The sequence below is a fragment of the Paecilomyces variotii genome, assembly GCF_004022145.1.
Source record: "Paecilomyces variotii strain CBS 101075 chromosome Unknown C8Q69scaffold_1, whole genome shotgun sequence".
NCBI lineage: Eukaryota > Fungi > Ascomycota > Eurotiomycetes > Eurotiales > Thermoascaceae > Paecilomyces > Paecilomyces variotii.
In genome coordinates this window covers 2,512,364-2,533,022 of record NW_021167140.1, presented here as the reverse complement: position 1 = coordinate 2,533,022, position 20,659 = coordinate 2,512,364, and the positions used below count along the sequence as shown (strand labels likewise).

Sequence of the window (20,659 nt, the reverse complement as noted above, 5' to 3'; positions counted from 1 at the left end):
GGCTCATGGCTCAACAAAATCAACAGTTAATTAATTACACAATAATCAATATACGATCAAGGACTCCTAGTGCTATAGATCAATTGATACTGGATTCTCTCTCTCTCTCTCTCTCTCTTAATCCTCCTTCTTATTCATGACTTCTTCTCCCTCCTTCCTTGGAAACTTGAGAGCGCCAGGCCCTTCATCCTAACAACCCACCAAAATCCCACCCAGAGTTGTCAAGAGTAATACCTAATACCTACTATGTATGTACATGTACTTACTGGACGATACCGGCACTTGCGCCATGTAATAATATGTAGATCATCAGACAGAGTTTTCACCCGTCTAGACTGGTCCTGGCCGGCTTGGAAGTTGAGTCCCTCTTTTCTTCTTCTTTTTTGGCCCTTTTCCTCCCACTTCCAATTTTCCCTGTGTTAGGAAGAGGAGAAAAAAAAAAAAAAAAAACTCACTGGCATGAAGACCGGCGCGCAACAAGGTCCCTTCTCCGCTGTCTGTCAATCGGGCGATCGATCGGTCAGAGTCAGTCGCCTAATTCTTTTGTTATTATTTTGGTCTTCTTTGGTCTGGTCTGATTCGATTATTATGATTATTATTATGATTATTATTATTATTACTGAATCTCCGACGTCTCGCTTAAGAAAGGGTCCGTGTCCATCCCCCTTCGTAAGTTCGTCCATCTCTCAGAGAGATCAAAGCTCCCGCGCATCCGGGTTAAGGATGCGAGGGTTCCCCAGATTTTACCTGGTCGGGATCGACTCCCGGTACTCCGTAGATCTAGGAGGCTCGCAAGGCGCCTTTTCGTTATTCCTACTGATATGATCCAAATGATGTTCTCGAAGCTCTTTTTTCCCCTTATTATTATTATCCGAGATAACTACCATTAGGGGATGCTCTTTCTTTTGTTGGCTCTCTCCAAAAACAAAAAGAAACTATGACAATGTAACTCACAAGGATATCTGTACCGAGGTATCTCTTCTTTCAAAGCACATCCAGCCAGCGCCTCTAGGGCCTGATAACTGTCCAAAACCAAAGAAACCAAACGCAAAGGGGAAAATAGCGGTCAACCGAGAAAGGGACCAGGCCAACAGTTCAATAATGCCAATCAAAGACAGGAAGAAAAAAGATCAAGGATGCTCCCACCACACCGGCCAATGTTTTATTTCCTCCGCCTGATACTCATACAAATGCCAAATCGCCCCGCATACTCCCCGTAATCGTTCGATCAATACTGCTGGTGTCCTCGATACTGACTGGTCGTCGTTCCTCGTTCTCCGCCAACCTCCATAGTCGGTCACTACGGCTGCCAGGACTGCTATCGCGCCCACGTCCGCCCGTCCGTATGAGGCTCATGCGCCGTACCCGACTCTTGATCGGATCCGCTTCTGCTGCACGTTCGTCGTTTGCTGTATCTACCCTCTCTGGTGCATCCGCAGAGGCTGTCCGGGCATGCGTAACAGGATTTACCTTGTACCACCAGCGCTGACCGTCAGGCTCTTCGCGCTCGTCGATGAGATCGTGGTAGTCTTCTGAGCCCGTCAGGGAGTCTCCGGACTCCTGTCGGCCCTTACTCGCCAGACTGCCCTGACTCCAAAAGCGAGGAAGAGGTGCAACGATCTCACTGTACTTTTTAGCAAAGTTTGGTTGACTACCTCGTTTCTGCGCATTCGATATCTGAGACAACGGCCGTATCTGGACGGAATGCCGAACATCATCAGTGTAGACCGACCCCGACATCGCCGTCGAGACAGGCCGTGGGGGAGACTGTCGGGCCTCGTCCGCGTATATCGAGATCGAGCCAGCTGTCTCCGCGCCGCTTGGCGTCCTCCGGGCTTTCTCAAGTGCTCGCAGGCCAGATGAGGTTTTACTATTCAGACGGGCTGAGAACATCGGGCTCGCAGAGTTTCTGCTCTTGGCACGGCCATGGATAAATGCTTCGAGTGACTCACTTTCAGAGAGAGTCGAGCTGCTCGGGTCAACAGGCCTCAGGCTGAGACGCTTGGGGTAGTCGTATGGTCTCGAGGAATAACTGTGCCTGTGCTGAGGCGGTCGAGGGAAGAGTGGTGCTATATTCTCGATGCCAGTATCATCACTCTGAAACGATGCTTGCGTGTTCTGCCATGAGATTCTTACGACACCATGTCCAGGAGGCCCGACCCCGCCCGCTCCATGTCCAGCACCGCTGAGTCTGACCGGAAGTCCAGAGGCAACAGATGGGATACCGCTGGAGCGTCGTGAATATCGTTTCGACTTAGCGGAAAGTGTCGAGTCTCGCTTGAAAGATCGCGGCTGAATGGTCTTGAGTGGCTCCCTTTTCCGGGAATAGTTCGTAGTGCTGCGCCTCAGAGGTGAGTTCCTTTGAGAACCACGCTTCGCATCATTGTTGGCTGAACTATCCTGTTGCTTCTCTTCGTTCGCTCCTGCGCTTGTCGAGGGCCCAAAGCCCCAATCAGCCATGGATCGAGAGGCACGAGCTTCATCGTCTACCACTTTGCCACTATTGTCTCGTTGCAGCGAATCCACCTCCCAAAGTGGCCCCAAGTCGAGTTGAGGAGGGTCAGAATGTGTCGGAGAGGCTTGGCCAGTATCCGCTCTTTCGAGTGGCTGCTGGTCTTCTGACATCTTCCCACATGGAAGCTCGGGTATCTTGGGTCTCGAGATATTCATTTTCTCTTTTGCCTCCTGATCGTCCTTGGGCTTAGCTGCTCTGCGCCTACGGATCCAACAGCAAAGGACGATGGCCAAGCTGATAAGGACAACCACCGGGATAACCACAGCAATCGCGATTAAGCCAGCCTTCTCATGTATCCCACCTCCCGATCCCGTTGAGTTCTCGTCGGTATCATTAGAGCCCTTCTTAGTGATAATGATATTTAGGTTGCGCGTTTCCGTTGTCGAGCCTCTGGTGGCAATGAGTTTTATGGAGACTGTTTGCGGCTTCATGTTGTCAGGGATCTTCCCAGAGAGAGTTCTGGTAGCAGGATCATAGTTCGCCCAAGCGGAAGCTTGTCCAAGATCGACGGTGAGAGTGGCTGATGGGTCGAGCAACGTCTCTGCAAAGACATACGAGAATTCCTGGCCGATGGTGGCATTGCAGTTGTCAACACCTTCCGCGAACAGCTGCGAGACTTTCAAATTCACCACGAGAGTTGCAACATCCTGGTAAATATCCGTCACAGAAATAGTCGCATTCTCGTCCCCCGCATTTTGAGGCGCCGTCCCGGCTAGGGAAATGGTATTGTTGTCCAGGTGCAGCCAATCCGGGCCATCGACCTTGATGCTGGCAATGTCACTCAAAGTGGGCTCTTTGCCATCAAGGGTCAAGATGTCTAAAAATTGTGTCGTACTGAATGGCTGCCCTTGGGTGAAATTGAGCACGACTTCATCCTCTTTGAAGGCCAGTATATGCGATCCCACCACGATCTGAAAACTGACAGCGGCTCCGCTGAATCCAGGAACGTCAGACGCTATGAGGTTAAATGTGAATGTCTGGGGCCCCGAGGAGGGAGACGAAGGACTGGTTCCTGAGAAGTTAAGGTTCGCTGCGTTGAATCCAATCCAGGATGGAAGAGGGGAGTTGCCCGTGGATGTTGCGTAGTAGATGGTCGTGTACTGCGTATTGAGAAAAGTGTCCGATGCGAAGGAGAACGAGAACGATCGACCGGGGTACATATAGAGCGTAGAAGGACTAGAAGTAGGTCCGACTTTCGCGAGCTGCGGAAGGATTGCCTTTCCAACTGTCGGTCCCTCCTCCGCCGATACCACCAGAGTCGTGGTCATATGAGCGGAGCCCGAATCATCGGAAGCCACGAGATCAAACTGGAGAGAATTGGCGTCGCCAGACGCAGGAGTCCCATATAGCTTACGGCTGCTGCTGTCTATTTTCAGCCATGAGGGCGCATTGGATAACGAATATGTCATGTTAGAGCTGTCACTGAAGGTGCCTTCCGAAAAGACGAACTCGAAAGGCTTTGACACTCGAGCGACAGGTGGTAACTGAGAGTTGATCGGCCAGTTCGGCGCAGGAACCGCATTCGCAGCCAATATAAGTGCAAGAAAGCTGATCAGAAGAGCCATATTATCTGAGGCGAATCAACCGTGTCACTGTCCGTGAACACCGTTGGATCGTCCTGGATGCTGCAAATGACAGCCGAAAGGCCGCGAGACGTCGATGAGGGTCACAAAGACATGACAAGAAGGAATGAGGAAGCAGTTTGGCAGCAGACAGATTGAAAGATTTCCAGCACTCGCCCGAGGAACCTCGACGAGGTCCCCTGGGGAGTTTTACCCAAGGAAGGAAGGGCATCGAAGGGCAAACGCGAGGCGTGTAGCCCCCCTTTCAAGATAGCCATGCCTGGCTATGTTCGACGTCAAGAAATGCACAAGGGCTGACAGGGAGCGTGCAGCATCGCGGGGACGTTGACAGCCCTATCGGCCACCTTCGCGATCCTGCAAGGGGCCAACTCCCGCGTTATCAAGGAGTCCAACCACCGCCAGACCTTCGAGTCGATAGCAAAAGGGAGAAGGGCTCAGAAGGCAATGAAGGAGAGAGACCTCGCTTCAATTCGAAATTAGATGATCGTAAATGGAAATTCTTATGCATAGCTGATTAACCATGTTCAAGATCGAGCACCATCCTTATTCCGGTGCGGCCAGGCGCATAGTAGTCGTCGATCGCTTCACGCTCTTGAAAGCCAGAACGAGCGTACAACGCTCGTGCAGGCGCCCTGGCCTTGTCGACCCACAACTGGATGTACTGACAGCCCTCTCGTCGAAGCCGCTCACTGATGTAGTTCATCAGCTTCTGTCCGACTCCTTGTCCACGGTACGGCTCTGCGACGCAGACCTTGTGCAGCAGGGCCGTTCCCTTCTGCCGCACATAGAGCGCATAGGCGATCAGCACAGGAGGGTTCCCTGATCCAGACAAAGGCGGTGCATTCGTCGCGTATAGAACTCGAGTGTTAGGCTTCTTCCTCCATAGATCGGCACCGAAGTCCCACGCCTCGCTAGAAGGGAAGGTCTTCTTCTCGACGCGTGCTATACGCGCAAGAATGTCCACCGCGTCCTGCTGCCCTAGAGAATGGATATCAGATATCCAGAGATCCGCCGACATTCCTCAGAGATGCACGTAGACCCCAGATCCACGGATATTAGTTCCACCCTCCGTCAAATTGAGCGTCTGTCGCTCCAAGGGGATAGATATCAGTAGTGAAGGATCAAGCTCGGCTCGGTTAACAAGGGAAAACGTGGATCTCCGTCCGGAAGCGATCCCGCCTCCTTTACCGTACTTAGTGGGCAACCTTGCAGAACGGCGGCTACGCGCCAGTCAAACGGACAATTATTGATGTGATCGAAAGTCGCGAAAGCGTGTCTTTAATTTCCTGGCGAATATAACAGGATAAGATTGAACTACTCAGGAAGGCGGCCGGTAAGTATGGCAGGACCCCTTTGGATCCTTGATTCAGCTTTGAGTCCTCGAATATCGATTGAACCAACCCTACTCCTAACCTGAGTATTACCGACATATGGGGGCTTTTTTTAATACCTTTAATGACAGTCTAGTAATCCTGAGGGTAAATAAAGATATTCCTTCATACTAACGAGTTGGGAACGGTAAGGCATTTATAAGAATCATTATTATGACGGAATAAATCCAAAGTCTTAGCAACAACAACATACTGGGCCAGAACGAAACAACTCTCCCTCCATACATCATGAACCAGGCTTCTTCTAACCTTCCTTGAGTATCTATCGAATCTCGGAAGTGCGCTGCCACTCCCCGATGCTGATCGGAGTGCTCAGAAGAAGTCGAGCAAAAAGCTCAATGTTTGCATCATTCTTCCGTTCAAAGCTATAGAGCTTTGACTGTCCGATCACGAGTTCATTTCCATTCATGCGAGCGTAAAATACCCGTGCATGCTGAGGGCCGAGAAACGACAACATTAACACAGGGAATATCTTTTCATTTCTGAAGACACGTTTGTCGGGGAGCTCTCCTATATCCAGTAGCTCCAATAGGGACTCCCATTGCTCAGGAGGCACCTCTGGCTGGTTTGCTCTGTTTCGCATAGCAGCAACCAGAGGTGCCAATTCCTCATAGAAGATAGAACCATCTTGGCCAACGCGATCTATAACCGTTGTCATAGTAATATGCGGCTTAATTGGGTACCCATCGCTTTTCGGGGCCTCCAGGAGCACGTGGGTGCTCCAGGACAAACCATAGTTGCGATCGAGGTCTCCCCACAGCAGAAACGGGTCGGGATGGCTGTAACTTCAATCAGTAGTGATCACATCACTTGCTCATTTTCGTGGATGTACCAGCTTACCTGATGGAACTCAACTGTCTAGATTTCGGTAGCTTGCGGAACGTCCTGCGAGCAAAATAGGTTATGTACTGTGAGACTTCCCTAGCACAGGCCTCTGGGCGCCAGTAATAGTCAAGAGACCCTTCAGGCCTCTGAGAAGGCTCCAGGTACTCCCGAAATTGTACCGATCCTTTTGGCAGGGGGCCTTTTCTGAGCTCTGAGTCTGGGAGTATCTCGAACAGGAAAGGCGGATTATCGATAGTCATCGAGACACTCCCGCGGGGATTTATCTCGAGAGGATGGACCTTGATTCTGAGCTGCTTCAGAATGTCGTTGCCAACAACTCCTCCTTTCTCCGCGACAACGAACGACCCCTCCAGATCCTCCCATAGGGCATTTAGAGCCCTGCGCGGCTTTTCCTTCGCCATTCTGAGGTAAAGATGAGAAACGTGGTGAAATTCGAATAAGGAATAAGAATGGTGGTAGAATTCTCAAATGGCAGTGCAAAAGATCGAGTAAGGTAAAAATGAGAAATGACAGCTTGTGTAACAGTTAAGTCCTTGCATTCACTGAAGGCAGCAGGGCCGGAAATTGTCTCAGGTCACTCTGATGTAGCTAAGTTATCCAATCAGCCCTATTAATAATAATAATACCTACGGTAGTCTCCCGCCCGCTAGTTACCTAGGTAGGTTAGTCGGTTACCTAGGAAAGGCTTACACCCGTACCTTAGATTAAGTCTTCAACCAAGAATATTAGCAGGATGGAGACCCAGCTTTGTTGTCTATCTTTATTTTAGTCCCAGTTACAGTATTCTGTAAAAGGTTTGTGTCAGTCAGTCAGCAAATGCTTTATCGCAAGCCAAACTGCAAAGTGCCACTAGGTATTACTCTTTGTAGAGGGCACCCAATAGAATAATCAGCATCAGTCACCTGCTCGACCAGATTAAGGTCAAAGAAGACGACCTGGAACAGGGCAATGCACAAACGGTGACAGTGACAGTGTTTTAGGCAGAGATCATCAGGATAGTGTCCCCGGGCACAAGTAGTCGATGGATTTAGCCATCTTCTAGTAGTCAAGCGATAAAGATCATTTCCCCAAGTTGTCGGCGCACAAAGCGAACGTCAGGTGCTCTGACAATCATCCGTTTGCGGCAGGTCCTTTGGATCCTAATTATAGGATAGAAGTTACTAGATTACTTGATTACTAGATTCTTTGTATGCCTATAGAAATGAATATGGGTTCAAATTATAGGGAATCTAAGACCACGGAAGCAAAGATATGAAGAGTATCTGATATGGGAATAAGATCTTGATTGCTTGAAGAATAAGAAGGTATCAACATCTATTAGCTATTGAGGCCCATGGACTCCAGCCTGAATTACTGCTGCCTGGAGCACTGTGTTTGTTACTATTCCTGAGCATTCCCTGGTTCCGGCGTGTCTGCTTTGATCCTATATTGGTGGATGTAGGTGGCTTCCCGTTGATTCCTTTATACCGTTTGTATAGGGTAGTAGTGGTTTTTGCGACTTGCCTCTATTGAAGCTGTGAGTGCTGACAAAATGCACCTAAATTCTTTCTAACAGGCGGTATTATTTCTGTGCTGATACTATATTTATCTCCTAATTATACAGATAATCTAGATCTGAAGGATCTAGTTAGTTCTATCCTTGGAATTAAATTTGATAAAAGTAGACAGTATGCCAGATCACCTATACATACGCTCTGTGCATTAACGCTAACAAAAAGCCCTCTCTCTTCTACCGCCAAGTTCGTAATTATCTGACTCTTCTTATCTACTGGGCCGCACGGCGATTACAACTACTAGCTATTAGGATATCTAGAGCTGTTATGCACGTTAGTTCAGATATCACTCTAGAATATATAGAAACTATGGAGTAAGTACAGACAGACTAGTGGAATATTGTCAATTTCCCCCTATGCTTTCGATGGATACCTGCTGGTCCCACCTCACTTTTCTTGAAGCAGTAACCGGCGATCTGTATAGCACAAACATCGATTCTGTAAACACATAAGTTCTAATCTAAGATTGGCCTCTAGTGGTTAAATTGAAAACTGAAAATCTACAAAGAAAACTGCTACAATCAAGCATTATGTAGTTTTCTCTTTGTCTTTTCTAGGTTACAGTGAGAAGGGGTGGGAACTCCCTTCCACAATCTTTTGGCTTATAACACAAGACCCCATAAGCGACTGTAGTGATTTCTTAAACCCACATCCTCATTCTGTTCCTGTCTTTCCACCACCTCTATCTTCGCTCGATCCGTTGCATCAGATATCTCACCTTTCTCCTTCAGGAAGCCCCCAATCTGTCCTCATTGTGATATTGGTGATAATGGCAACAGCTCACCCGATTCTCTGTCAAACTGCCGCAGAATGGCGAGAGGAGGTCCGGGAAAGGAACCTCCAGGGGAAGTCGCTGGCGGTATCCCCGAATAACCTGCAATCCGGCTCCAGAGTAACGGAAGAGCAATTCCTGCTCTTCAGAACGTTGTTCCCGCCGACAAGAGAGTGCTTCGATGCCAACCTCTTCGGGCTGTCTGTTGAATATCAACAGGCTGGTGTTCTCCTTCTGGGAAGTGCGGATTTCCAAGCATACCTGCAGAGGATTTCCGGCGGCGCCACGAGCCTAAGCCAATGGCACCAAGACACTTTGTTCAAGGTGCCATTGGCGCAGCAGCAGCAGGCTTTCCTGTCAGGAGGGTCAAAGTTGACCCGTCGCTCTGAATCGGTGGTGAATGCGTCGATCATCTCCTACTTACAAGCCCTGAGTATGGTAGCTACGCCGATCAGCGGCGAATGGAGCGCGAACAGGATCCCACTCGAAGCGGACTTTGGCAGTGGTCGAAAGTTCACTGCTGTCACCGATGGGCAGCTGCAGGAGGTGACGACCAAGCACATCTTGGCGCTTGTCGAGTGCAAGCGGGACGAAAGACTGAGGCACAGTCCTCAAGTCGAATTCCAGGAGACTGCCCAGATGGTGGCCTGGATCAGAGAATTTCCGGACGCTGCTCCGAGACCCTGGTGAGTACCACTCAATGGGACCTTGTGGAGAAATCTATCTAATGGAACAAGGCGAGCTCTCGTCTCGCAGGACGGATCCGAACTATACGTTTGCATCTTTGAATACGGCCGAAGCTGGAAAAGTTATCTCAATGGAGGTAACCCACAGTGCGCTAGCCATGCAAAGATGAACCGGTTCGGTCCGTACCGAATTGGCAACCGTGTCGAGATGGCCGACTTCGCCAGGGTTATCATCGCTATAATGCTGTCCGTCTAGAAGTTCTAGACGTGCACATTATAGCGATGAGGGGCTTGCGGGTTAGGAAACATCAGTATCAGACTCGAGCCGGGTCATGCTCTGTTGGACAATTGCTCTTCTTCGTGGGTAGGCTTCGACTGGGTCCTTGATGACAACTAGGCTGTAAGCCGAACGCTTCAAGGTGTCCCAGAAGGGCTGAACTGCAAGTATCAATTGACGACATGACGATCCTATACTAGTTGCTCTTCTTCGTGGGTAGGCTTCGACTGGGTCCTTGATGACAACTAGGCTGTAAGCCGAACGCTTCAAGGTGTCTCAGGAGGGCTGAACTGCAAGTATCAATTAGTATTTTGCGATCAACCCGGGCATCGTAGCTGTACTGATAAGAAAGAGGGGGAAGGGTGCTGAAATCGGACTCTGTACCTCCACGTGGTAGCACCCGGGCAATGCGGCTCTTTTAGGGCCGTAGCTAAAGCAGAGACGTGTAGTAGTAAAATAATAGGATAGTTAAGTACATACGAAACTTATAGTTATCAGCGTAGTCCGCTGTATAATCACTGGATCTATTAGGCGCGTTATGCCCGGCCGTTTATTGAAGTAAGTATATAGTATATACTATGCATTTAATTGGCTCGGAATAAGTAGGACACAGTAACTAATTCTGAAATAGATTAGCTCAACGCCGGCGCAACGAGGAGCCCACTACCTACTTGGCACAGTCAGGAACTAATAATCTAGTCTACCGCGACTTCGCGCGTCAATCACCTTTTAACGAGTCTCCCCGCAAGACTATGTTCCTGCGCATCCTCAGCGAATAAAATGCCTTCCCAACAAGATGACAAGCGGCAGGCTGCGAGAGAAGTCATTGATATCTTACACGAAATCTCCACGTTGCTGGTAAGTTTCCCCTTTCGAAGATCCTGTGTCAACGGGGTCTTGGTTAAAAATGGTGTCAAGCTACTAATCGCTTTTCCCTTTTTTCTTTTTCTTTCTTTCTAGAATACACATCTCGATCGAACCGAGCTTTCTCTTTGTGTGTCGCTAATCGAGAATGGCGTCAATCCAGATGCGCTTGCGGTGAGTCATTGAGAACAATACTGGACGTGGGAGGGTTTCGGCACGAAGGGGGCAGAAGCTGATACGGATCGTGTTACAGGCGGTCATCCAAGACTTGAGAAAAGCAGCCCCCGCATCCGCAGCAAGACGAGGTCTACCTGGCAGAGCGGACTGAGGATGGTGATTTTGGGGAGAATATGGACTTTGGACGGTTGGGTTTTATGACGCTACGAACACTATTTATTTCCAATGAGAGATACCCATTTCAGTCTTCTTGTAAGGCCCAGAATCCGTATGGTAAGGACGGAGCTTATGAGATTATATGCCCAACTTTGGCACGCTTATGATGCATACGCATGCTGCGGGTTGTAATCACGCAGCTGGAGCGGGAGAGTCCTGAAAGGAAATACATATTGACAAAATGGATATCACAATCTGGGCGATGCCGAGAAAAGAAAAAAGAAATATGACTACTAGATCGTGTTTAATGTCCCGTCTCCTTATTCTCCGGTCTATTATCATCCTTCGAGCTGGATCCGATTTCCCCAGCTATCGCTTCGGTCGTAGCTTGCTTCACACGATCCGCTTCGTCTGCATTGGCATCTTTATTTTTCGTTTCCTTTTCATCATCGCTGTCGCCGAGGCTAAATGGGTCGTGTTCTCCCACAGGAGACGGATCGACAGTAGCCAAGGGCTGCCATTTGCTGGACTTGCCTCCGGTGGACGGTGCGCGTTGGGCGGATTCTGGAGCATCGTAAAGATTGTCAATTTCTTCAGGTGGACCCTCTTGGAAGGAGACCTTACGCCTATCTGGAGAAGGAGAAGAGGTCTTGAATAGATTCGGGTTTGCGAGTGGTCGAGCTGGACGAGGTGGGGGCACTATGAAGATGCGTTAGTCTCTGGATGCTCCTCTCATGCAAGCAATAACAGACCTTCAGCATCCCGTAACTCCAGTGTCGCGAAGTCGTCGCTGATTACTTGAGGGTCTGCATCATAGCGCTCGCGATCAGCGCTGCGACGGCCCATATCGCCACTGCGTCTGGGCCTGCCATAGCTGCCGCTGTCGCGATGATATCCTCCTGCAGGCTGATCTTCGTCTTCTTCGCCATCGAGCTTCTTCTTCAAATTCTGGACCCAGGAATTCACTTTCGACTGTGTATCCAAGAATCCCTTACGGATATTCTCGCGGATTACAGGAAGGTCGTCTGTTTGTCGAAGGTGATTAGTGATCAGAATTCATACCAGAGGCCAGCATCGCGTTACCATCAAAAAAGCTATATTCCCGTTCCTCTCCACTTTCTCTTCTGCTTCGCGGGCGCTGGTTCCCGTCCCAGCCCGATGGTGGTCCTCGACGGGCGGCCCCGCTGTAGTGTTCTGCCAGCTGGCGGGCATACCGCTCGTCAGCCTCGAGCTGGCTCTGCGCTGTAGATGTGGCAGTCGATGGTCGCGGAGGCCTTGGAGGTGGCAGGTCTTCCTGTTGGGCGTTGGGATCGGTCATGCCTAGGCCAACAGAGTCAGCATTACATCTGCAATCAATAAATGAGAGTCACCAACCCAGAAGCGCATGGAAAGCCCTCTCTAAGTTCCCACCGCTTGCTACGAGAATGGCCTTGACAACAGAGGCTTCGACAGTCGGAAATGCTTCCTTGAGGGTGTTCTCGGCTTGTTGTTGCGGAGTCAATGGCCGTGGTGGTTTCGGCGGCGGGGCAGGTGCCGATTCCGCAGATTGTCCCGGAGCTGCTGAAGATGAAGTAACGCCGCTTTCTTGTGGTTCATCATCGCCATCGAAGTCTAGAGGACGTGCCGTAGTCGGGGACTCAGGCTTAGGACTGCTGAGCGCCGCCGCAGCCTTGGTGGGCGTGGCCTTTGAACCCAGTTAGCTTGTCATGTTAACTACAGGGAGGTATGGAGGTGAAATACGGTCTTGTCTTCGTCTGCCATGGGGAACAGTGTCGCAGCAATGGGATCTTTTGTTGAACCAAAGTGATGGGGAACTTTCTAATGGAAAAGGTGACTGGAATCAGGCAGAACCGTTGGAAGATATAAGGAGCCAGGGCGATAGATCTCCGCCTCTCATCGCTGTACGCCGAAGCTCCAAAACAGCCTAAGCCACAACCGCGTGGGGCGAAGCATGACATTGCATGAATCACGTGGGATCTCCTAGTTGCATGCTTATGTAAGTACCTAAGGAGCTGCACGCCTCGTTCATCCTATCTAACTGGATGGCTAACGATCTAGCTCAAAGCATTGTTCCTGCGTTCTAGTAAAGCTGACCTGTGCCTCCGATGCACTGAAGTCTCTTCTGGGGATCTACTATGAAATATGCATGATTATAATGATCCTTCCATCTACTATTCCTCACTCTAGATCTGTCCAGGTCAAAAATAAACGGGCAGCTAAAAATGGCTTCGGATTTCGATCTTTCCACCACCTTTATCCCCTCATTATATAAGCCATCATCATTACTTCCTATTGCTAGGCACAAACAGAGCTTGCTCTACCTCATTGAGACCTATCCTGTAACGATTGTGGTCGGACAAACTGGAAGCGGGAAGACAACGCAGTTACCGCAGTATCTTGACCAAGCAGGATGGACAGCAGACGGCAAAGTTATAGGAGTCACGCAGGTGGGTTAGTTATTCTCTTTCAATGATTACTCTCGCGTTGTTTTTGTCGCTAGTGACTGAGTGACTCATGTTAACTAACGCGTATATATAGCCTCGGCGGGTGGCTGCCACAACCGTGGCCACGAGAGTTGCAGAAGAGATGGGCTGCAATGTCGGAGAAGAGGTTGGATATTCGATCCGTTTTGAGGATCTGACGTCAGCAGCAACGAGGATCAAGTTTCTGACCGACGGCTTACTCCTTCGAGAGGCTCTTGTGGATCCTCTATTATCACGGTATTCCGTCATTATGGTTGATGAGGCTCATGAGCGGTCCCTGAGTACGGATGTGCTCCTGGGCGTTCTGAAGAAAATCAGAAAGAAGAGATCTGATCTTCGAATAGTGATCAGCAGTGCTACCCTGCAAGCTGAAGACTTTCTACGCTTCTTTGCTGGCGATGAGTTTCAAATCGAAGCCGGCAACGGCGAACTTGGTGGAAGCGTTGGGAGAATTATCAGTTTAGAAGGGAGAATGTACCCAGTGGATATCCTCTACCTGGAGAGCCCGGCTGAGGACTACGTCGAACGTGCAGTGAAGACTATTTTCGATATACATACCCAAGAGCCAGACGGCGACATCCTGGTATTTTTGACCGGACGAGAGGAAATTGATGCTACCATTCAGATGATATCTGAACGTGCGCAGATGCTTCATCCAAAGGCTCAATCTTTACTCCCTCTTCCACTATATGCCGGTCTTACAACAGAACAACAGCTCTACGTCTTCGAACCAGCACCCCAGAATACCCGCAAGGTCATTGTATCTACAAATATCGCTGAAGCATCGGTTACAATTGACGGCATAGTGTATGTTATCGACTGCGGTTTTGCGAAATTGCGCGCGTACAACCCGACCACCGGCATAGAGACATTGACCGCCGTTCCGATTTCGAAGGCATCCGCCACTCAACGTGCAGGTCGAGCTGGAAGGACGAAACCTGGGAAATGCTTCCGTCTTTATACAGAGCAATCGTACGAAAACCTTGCAGACGCTACAGTCCCAGAAATACAGCGGTCGAACCTGGCGCCAGTCATATTGCAGTTGAAGGCGCTGGGTATAGACAACATAGTACGTTTCGATTTCCTGTCACCGCCGCCGGCTGAGCTTGTAATTAGAGCACTCGAGCTTCTTTACTCCCTAGGTGCTGTGGACGATTATGCCAAGCTCACGAAGCCGCTTGGCATTCGTATGGCGGAACTAGCAGTCGAGCCAATGATGGGAAAAGTGCTTCTCAGCGCACCCTCATTTGGGTGCTTGAGCGAGATTCTTACTATCGCTGCTATGGTCAGTCTCCAGGGCACAGTGTGGTCGCATCATGAGAGCGATAAAAAGGCTATGGAGAGCACTCGTAGGAAGTTTGCTGTTGAGGAAGGCGATCATTTGACATATCTAAATGTCTACCATGCGTTCGTCACTCGAGGAAAGAAGGACTCGAAGTGGTGCCGTGAGAATCATCTCAACTACAAATCAATGTTAAGGGCTGTCAGCATCAGGGCACAGCTGAAACGGTACTTAGAGCGCTTTGGAATCCAGGTCGATGAGTCTCTTTCCTCCAATGAGAAACAAACAGACCTCTCCAGACAGCCGGAGAAGATCCAGAGATGTCTGACCACCGGGTATTTTGCTCATGCTGCAAAGATGCAGCCTGATGGGACTTTCAAGACAGTCAGTGGAGGGCTCACCTTGCATGCTCATCCAAGCTCGTTGATGTTTGTGAGTTTCACCCCTTTACCTACAGCTTTAGTTTCCGTGAGGTTATTTATACTAACTATGCTCTCCTAGAATCGTAAGGCAGATTGGGTTATATTCCATGAGATATTACAGACCGGCGACAAGACATTCATCCGTGATATCACCAAAATCGAGAAGGGTTATCTTGTTGAGTATGCGCCGGAATATTACAGAATACGATAGCCGGGCAGTTCTTATGTGCGGGGCGTGGTATCATCAGATTGTGTAGGATTTGGTCTAGATCTAATGCCTTCACTTTTCAGCTCAAATAGTTAGTAGTCTAGCTGTGATGTCATAATCGTTTACGCAGGGATTCTCTGCCTCGGCCCTCATTGAACATGGCCGATCTCTATAGCACTATCTGCCCTCTAGGATAATCCTCGATGCTATGATAATGATATACATCCATCATGGGTGCTGCTCTACCAAGCTGAGGGAGATGTGTTTGTATGTTCGAAGTGAAAAAGATCCGTTTTAGACCTGCGTAGTAGTCCTGTCAACTCGCAACATCACAAAACACCACCAGGATGTCAGGGCATCATCATCATCATCACCATGGGGGCCATTGCCATGGAGAAGATGGCCACGACCACTCAGACGACATCACCCCCGCCGTCCAGTCCCTGCTTTACTCCCAGATCCAGTTTGACTCCATAGTCACCCTAAACGGTATGCCAGCCGGCTCAGACTTTACGGACGTGCGTCGTTGACAGAACGCAGAGGCGACGCCGAAATCCGGTGCTGCTATTGTGCAGAAAACCTGGACTGAAAGACTTAATGATAACCCGGAGCTTGAGAGCGATGCTGATGAGCAGTTGCTCATGTATATCCCGTGCGTGCTGTCTTCCGCTGTGCTTTTGAGGTCCCAGAATCTTACCCCGCCGTCACCCCTCAGTACATCCTCTTCCAACAGCAGAGGCGAGGCTTCGTCTATATTCTCATGAGAAAATTAAACTGACCACGCTCCACCTGAGCAAAACAGTTTCGCCGGACAAGTAAAGCTACATTCCATCCTCCTATACACGGCACCGACTCCCTCCGCGCCCAAGACGCTCAAGCTCTTCAAGAATCGCAACGACCTCGATTTCAGCACAGCATCAGATCTCACCCCAACGCAGACTGTCGAAGTCCCACAGCCAGTGCCTGGTGCAGATGTCTTCGAGTTACCGCTGAATCGCGCACACTGGAATGCGACGACTTCCATCACCTTATTCTTCGAGGATAACTGGAGTGACGGGGAGGAAGAGGTAACTAAGGTGGGATACGTTGGCTTCAAAGGACAATTTATGGCGCTGAGTAGGGAACCAGTCAGCTTCCTTTACGAGGCTGCTGCAAACCCTAGTGACCATGTTGCCATCCAGGGTGTGGAGGGCGTAGGTGGAAGGATAATGCCGGGACAGTAAATGCTGAGCGATGAGGCTATGATTTGGCAGCGACATGCGGGACCTCCATGCGAAGATACGCGCAGAAAGGTAGGACGAAGTCAGAAAATTATTATGGAGTACATATTACTATACTCTGATGATATAATGAAATTGTCTAAGCGGTAATACCCTGGTATTAACAGCTGTAAAACTAGTCTTCCTGAACCAAACGACCAACGGGGGAAAAACACTGACCATAGACAAAAAGCGCGCCAGCTGTATATGTATATAACCAATTTAATGGGGGAATATCAAACCCAGACGGACCTCCAGCGCCAGCTATGCGGCTTGCATGACTGAAACCCAGAAAAAGAACAATGTTCGGTCGTTGATATATGTGGAATCAAGCAGCCAATGGCACGGCGGCTCTTTCTTTCGCCCTCGCCCTCGCCCTCGCTTTCGCCTTTTCTTCCTTTTCTTTCTCTGATCCTTCTGGGAGAGTAGACGTAGGAGCATTTGGCAAGGAAACCCCTTCCACTTCCCGCTGTAGCGCCTCCAGTTCGTCCTCGACTTCGTCTTCGTCTTGGTTCGACATTTGTCCAGCGAGCATCTGGCTAATCTCCTGTTTCAAAGCGATCGCATCAGTATCCTGCAAAGAAAGTGGCCTTCCGTTGCGAGACGAACCTCCTGGTAAGCCCTTGCCTCCTCAGTCTCTCCCATCAGTTTCTCTACGGCTTCCAGACCGCCCATTTCCTTGTGAATAGCCTGCAAGACACTCGTGCCCTGCTGCAGTCCGAACAGAACATCCTTCTGCACAAGAGCGAATTCGACACTATTCGTAAGCTCCTCCAACTGCGCTAACTGCGCATCTGTCTTCGCGAGTAGCGACTCCTGGTACTTCTTGCGTCGAAGAGCCAGAAGCGCACGTCGGCGGTCATCACGTGCAAGACATTCCTTCGCGATAGCTGTCTCTCGGTCAGTGAGGACAGTTATACGCCGCTGATATTGATGCAGCTTGTCGCGCTGGTTTTTCAAGTCGAGAATAGCCCTATTTCGAGGAAGCGTATGCGTCATTAGCGGATTCCAGTACGGGAGTCGGATGCGGGGGAGGACATGTGGATATGTCTAATTCGAGGAAGTTATGAGGTTGTTTTGAGGGTCATAGTGTAAATCGCTGATGGGACAATCATTACATCTACTTACCTATCTTGAGCGGAGATCTTGTGCGAGCTGTTCGTGTTTCCCATTGTCGGAGCATATTGTTATGGTTGATCGCGCAGATGAGCTCGTGCCTGGGCCAGGAATGACGTCCGTTATCGAGTAGTTCCGTTACAGATCTTGTAAGATACGGTACGAGTTTCATCCACAACCGAAATCTTGTAAGACTGCATTTACCTTTCTACGGGTAACTAGCAAATCTAAGCACCTGAAACTTCTCGATTCTACGTTCGCTAGACAGTTTCTGGACGTGTAGCGATCGAGATCGGCAGTAACCATCATCGATCGCATCCAGCCTGTCGGATTCCCGTTCTGGAATCCTCGGAACATTGTTTCCCCGACCGTCCAAAAATATTGGGATCAATGACCGAGAGATCTATTCTATTCCCAGGCAATCTCTGGTCAGCGCGCTCAAAGATGCCTCCGAGGAATCGAGGTCGAAATACCTTGGGTCAAGGTCTCGATCGTGAGGTGAGTAACGCGCCATATTTTCATGCGCATTGCACAAAGAAACCTTTGCTGACTCTCATTGCGCTCTCCGCAGATCTACCAAATTGTGCGCAAGATCGTCGACGAGCAGCAGCCCGAAGGAGGCCGTCTGCGTGTCTCTGCAGCAGTTATTTATGAAACTATCAAGCGGTCCAACTCTAGTTTGAACCGAAAACCGAAGAAGCTTCTTGAAGATAGTATAGAGAGGGTCTTGGAGGTGATAAAGACCGATATTATCGGTGATGAATCGGACTCTGTAGATGGGGATTTCGAGGGCCTGGATGACAAGTCTGCGCCAGCTATTCAAGTATGTCTCACGGCAGGCAGTGTGATATGACTGCGTTTCTTTACGAGGTGCTCTTGGCCGTTTGTGGCTCCATCACTGACGAGACGAAGGATTCCAATGGCATGAACCGAAGCATCGTGGGCATGTGGTCTACGGCCTCGAAATCGCAAAAGTCGGCCGAATCTATGGGCACGGAGCAGGCTCCTGCATCAACAACGGTCCCAAACAAAAGACGACAGCATGCGGGCGAGTCTGCTCCGAAACGGCGCAAGGCCGAAGCTATTGATCGATCGCCGCCGACTCATGTGAGCCTGGCAGATTTGGGTGGAATGGATGATGTGATGCAAGAGCTGGCCGACTTGCTTATTCTGCCGATGACTCGTCCTCAGGTCTACATGTCTTCGAATGTTCAGCCTCCGCGAGGTGTTCTACTGCATGGACCGCCTGGTTGCGGTAAGACTATGATCGCAAATGCTTTTGCTGCTGATTTGGGCGTTCCCTTTATTGCCGTGTCTGCGCCGTCAATTGTGTCTGGAATGTCTGGAGAGTCAGAGAAGGCTCTGCGCGAGCATTTCGAGGAAGCGAAGAAGATGGCTCCTTGTCTTATTTTTATTGACGAGATCGATGCTATAACACCGAAGAGAGAGAGTGCACAGAGGGAGATGGAGAAGCGAATAGTCGCTCAGCTTCTGACGTGTATGGATGATTTGGCGCTTGATAAGACTGACGGCAAACCTGTTATTGTGCTGGCTGCCACCAATCGCCCAGATAGTTTGGATCCTGCCCTGAGACGGGGAGGCAGATTCGACAAGGAAATCAATCTCAGTGTGCCATCGGAACCTGTGAGAGAACAGATTCTTCGTGCATTGACTCGAAAGATGCAACTCGCAGACGACCTTGATTTCAAAACTCTCGCTAAGAGAACCCCGGGTTTCGTGGGTGCCGACTTAAACGACTTGGTCTCCACGGCCGGCTCTGCCGCTATCAAACGGTATCTTGAGATCCTGAGAGCCAATACCGGCGAAGAAATGGAGATCGAAGAAGTGGTGGACGAAGTGAGCCCTAAGGTCAAGGAACTACGACGTCTCATCAAGCACGCTAAAGAGACACCGATAGGAGACGAGACCCAGACTGTTCTCGTCTCTAACGCTGACTTCTTCACGGCTCTTCCGAAGATCCAGCCGTCATCTAAACGTGAAGGTTTCGCCACTATTCCAGACACCACGTGGGCAGACATTGGTGCTCTGGGAGGTATCCGCGACGAGCTGGCAACGGCTATTGTTGAGCCCATCAAGAACCCCGACATATACGCCCAAGTTGGTATCACGGCACCTACCGGTGTCCTTCTCTGGGGTCCTCCTGGTTGCGGTAAGACACTGCTTGCTAAGGCAGTTGCCAATGAGTCTCGCGCGAACTTCATCAGCGTCAAAGGACCCGAACTTCTCAACAAGTACGTCGGTGAATCAGAACGTGCTGTCCGACAAGTCTTCCTCCGCGCTCGCTCATCAATACCTTGCGTCATCTTCTTCGACGAGCTGGACGCATTAGTCCCTCGTCGAGACGACACTTTATCCGAAGCCTCCGCCCGAGTCGTCAATACCCTGCTCACTGAGCTTGACGGTCTGGGCAGCAACCGCCAAGGAATCTATGTTATTGCCGCCACCAACCGTCCAGACATCATCGACCCAGCTATGCTGCGTCCCGGCCGTCTGGAAACTCTTCTCTTTGTCAACCTACCCGGTCCCGAGGAACGCGTCGAGATCCTGCAGACTTTGGTCCGCAACCTCCCGATTGAATTCTCTGATGAGCTACGCAGACTCGCAGAAGAATGCGAAGGTTACAGTGGTGCAGATCTGGGCAGTCTGCTCCGCAGAGCCGGTTACTCGGCTATTAAGAGGCGGGATACGATCAAATTCGAGGATTTCGTTGCCGCAAAGTCGTTTATTAGACCCAGTGTGACTGATATGAAGAAGTACGAGAAGTTGAAGAGAGATTGGAGTGGTGGTGTCGTGTAGATATTTAACATCACATCATGATTTTGTTCCTTTTCCCGATCAAGCGAGATGATTATCGAGTCTTACATATATATATATATCTTAAGACTCTTTGAATGCATATATTTTTCAAAAGTTTCGCTTGCTTTCCTTCTGTAAGGATTTGTGGTGTATTCAAGAAGCCATTTGCTGCGCTATATTATTTACGAATGGAAAGGCATAAAGTATGGCTTAGCCTCAGGAAGAGACGGAGAGAGATTACAGAACAAAAAA

General features: G+C 49.8%; 10 protein-coding genes across 10 annotated transcripts; 6 read left to right on the top strand and 4 right to left on the bottom strand.

Annotated features, from left to right (window-relative positions):
* The first annotated feature begins 332 nt into the window (after positions 1–332).
* Positions 333–1,004, top strand: C8Q69DRAFT_33062 (hypothetical protein). The gene has a single exon (XM_028627470.1). The coding sequence runs from the start codon at positions 460–462 to the stop codon at positions 823–825; it is 366 nt and encodes a 121-aa protein (XP_028489331.1). The 5' UTR covers positions 333–459; the 3' UTR covers positions 826–1,004.
* Positions 1,005–5,116, bottom strand: C8Q69DRAFT_512367 (putative transmembrane glyco protein; the record flags this gene model as incomplete). Its single annotated transcript, XM_028633288.1, has 2 exons — positions 1,005–4,085; positions 4,618–5,116. 2 exons carry the CDS (start codon positions 5,114–5,116, stop codon positions 1,183–1,185), a joined length of 3,402 nt encoding a protein of 1,133 aa, XP_028489330.1. The 3' UTR covers positions 1,005–1,182.
* Positions 5,117–5,465: 349 nt separating this feature from the next.
* On the bottom strand, positions 5,466–6,922 carry C8Q69DRAFT_452020 (hypothetical protein). Its single transcript, XM_028629542.1, has 2 exons — positions 6,330–6,922; positions 5,466–6,268 (listed from the first exon to the last, which is right to left on the bottom strand). The coding sequence occupies exons 1-2, from the start codon at positions 6,734–6,736 to the stop codon at positions 5,752–5,754; spliced, it is 924 nt and encodes a 307-aa protein (XP_028489329.1). The 5' UTR covers positions 6,737–6,922; the 3' UTR covers positions 5,466–5,751.
* Positions 6,923–8,473: 1,551 nt separating this feature from the next.
* Positions 8,474–10,314, top strand: C8Q69DRAFT_494996 (hypothetical protein; the record flags this gene model as incomplete). The annotated part of the gene is made up of 5 exons (XM_028632222.1): positions 8,474–9,346; positions 9,417–9,483; positions 9,824–9,839; positions 10,115–10,181; positions 10,260–10,314. Exons 1-5 carry the CDS (start codon positions 8,658–8,660, stop codon positions 10,312–10,314), a joined length of 894 nt encoding a protein of 297 aa, XP_028489328.1. The 5' UTR covers positions 8,474–8,657.
* Positions 10,305–10,938, top strand: C8Q69DRAFT_32980 (mitotic-spindle organizing protein associated with a ring of gamma-tubulin 1). The gene is made up of 3 exons (XM_028627456.1): positions 10,305–10,481; positions 10,584–10,661; positions 10,741–10,938. Exons 1-3 carry the CDS (start codon positions 10,404–10,406, stop codon positions 10,813–10,815), a joined length of 231 nt encoding a protein of 76 aa, XP_028489327.1. The 5' UTR covers positions 10,305–10,403; the 3' UTR covers positions 10,816–10,938.
* Positions 10,939–11,124: 186 nt separating this feature from the next.
* C8Q69DRAFT_440756 (putative CUE domain protein) lies at positions 11,125–12,581 on the bottom strand (the record flags this gene model as incomplete). Its single annotated transcript, XM_028628686.1, has 5 exons — positions 11,125–11,519; positions 11,573–11,845; positions 11,883–12,140; positions 12,195–12,504; positions 12,561–12,581. 5 exons carry the CDS (start codon positions 12,579–12,581, stop codon positions 11,125–11,127), a joined length of 1,257 nt encoding a protein of 418 aa, XP_028489326.1.
* A 191-nt stretch (positions 12,582–12,772) lies between these two features.
* Positions 12,773–13,668, top strand: C8Q69DRAFT_32969 (hypothetical protein). The gene is made up of 4 exons (XM_028627454.1): positions 12,773–12,816; positions 12,879–13,271; positions 13,359–13,540; positions 13,648–13,668. Exons 2-3 carry the CDS (start codon positions 13,043–13,045, stop codon positions 13,451–13,453), a joined length of 324 nt encoding a protein of 107 aa, XP_028489325.1. The 5' UTR covers positions 12,773–12,816; positions 12,879–13,042; the 3' UTR covers positions 13,454–13,540; positions 13,648–13,668.
* Positions 13,669–15,562: 1,894 nt separating this feature from the next.
* C8Q69DRAFT_503202 (PITH domain-containing protein) lies at positions 15,563–16,438 on the top strand (the record flags this gene model as incomplete). The annotated part of the gene is made up of 3 exons (XM_028632469.1): positions 15,563–15,704; positions 15,756–15,867; positions 16,018–16,438. The coding sequence occupies 3 exons, from the start codon at positions 15,563–15,565 to the stop codon at positions 16,436–16,438; spliced, it is 675 nt and encodes a 224-aa protein (XP_028489324.1).
* A 146-nt stretch (positions 16,439–16,584) lies between these two features.
* On the bottom strand, positions 16,585–17,823 carry C8Q69DRAFT_452004 (SNF7 family protein). The gene is made up of 3 exons (XM_028629541.1): positions 17,603–17,823; positions 17,084–17,447; positions 16,585–17,021 (listed from the first exon to the last, which is right to left on the bottom strand). Exons 1-3 carry the CDS (start codon positions 17,644–17,646, stop codon positions 16,803–16,805), a joined length of 627 nt encoding a protein of 208 aa, XP_028489323.1. The 5' UTR covers positions 17,647–17,823; the 3' UTR covers positions 16,585–16,802.
* Positions 17,824–20,653, top strand: C8Q69DRAFT_451999 (putative AAA family ATPase/60S ribosome export protein Rix7). Its single transcript, XM_028629540.1, has 3 exons — positions 17,824–18,088; positions 18,162–18,413; positions 18,503–20,653. The coding sequence occupies exons 1-3, from the start codon at positions 17,981–17,983 to the stop codon at positions 20,405–20,407; spliced, it is 2,265 nt and encodes a 754-aa protein (XP_028489322.1). The 5' UTR covers positions 17,824–17,980; the 3' UTR covers positions 20,408–20,653.
* The last annotated feature ends 6 nt before the right edge of the window (positions 20,654–20,659 follow it).

Bases quoted from the DNA above. Each gene is read 5' to 3' on its own strand.
- C8Q69DRAFT_33062 (XM_028627470.1), top strand. From the start codon at position 460: ATGAAGACCGGCGCGCAACAAGGTCCCTTCTCCGCTGTCTGTCAATCG.
- C8Q69DRAFT_452020 (XM_028629542.1), bottom strand. From the start codon at position 6,736: ATGGCGAAGGAAAAGCCGCGCAGGGCTCTAAATGCCCTATGGGAGGAT. The intron at 6,269-6,329 runs GTAAGCTGGTAC...TTGAAGTTACAG, and splicing joins AGACAGTTGAGTTCCATCAG to CCATCCCGACCCGTTTCTGC.
- C8Q69DRAFT_32980 (XM_028627456.1), top strand. From the start codon at position 10,404: ATGCCTTCCCAACAAGATGACAAGCGGCAGGCTGCGAGAGAAGTCATT. The intron at 10,482-10,583 runs GTAAGTTTCCCC...CTTTCTTTCTAG, and splicing joins ACGAAATCTCCACGTTGCTG to AATACACATCTCGATCGAAC. The intron at 10,662-10,740 runs GTGAGTCATTGA...ATCGTGTTACAG, and splicing joins TCAATCCAGATGCGCTTGCG to GCGGTCATCCAAGACTTGAG.
- C8Q69DRAFT_32969 (XM_028627454.1), top strand. From the start codon at position 13,043: ATGGCTTCGGATTTCGATCTTTCCACCACCTTTATCCCCTCATTATAT. The intron at 13,272-13,358 runs GTTAGTTATTCT...GCGTATATATAG, and splicing joins TATAGGAGTCACGCAGGTGG to CCTCGGCGGGTGGCTGCCAC.
- C8Q69DRAFT_452004 (XM_028629541.1), bottom strand. From the start codon at position 17,646: ATGGGAAACACGAACAGCTCGCACAAGATCTCCGCTCAAGATAG. The intron at 17,448-17,602 runs GTAAGTAGATGT...TCCTCGAAATAG, and splicing joins AAGATCTCCGCTCAAGATAG to GGCTATTCTCGACTTGAAAA. The intron at 17,022-17,083 runs GTTCGTCTCGCA...GCTTTGAAACAG, and splicing joins AGGCAAGGGCTTACCAGGAG to GAGATTAGCCAGATGCTCGC.
- C8Q69DRAFT_451999 (XM_028629540.1), top strand. From the start codon at position 17,981: ATGACCGAGAGATCTATTCTATTCCCAGGCAATCTCTGGTCAGCGCGC. The intron at 18,089-18,161 runs GTGAGTAACGCG...CGCTCTCCGCAG, and splicing joins GTCAAGGTCTCGATCGTGAG to ATCTACCAAATTGTGCGCAA. The intron at 18,414-18,502 runs GTATGTCTCACG...GACGAGACGAAG, and splicing joins AGTCTGCGCCAGCTATTCAA to GATTCCAATGGCATGAACCG.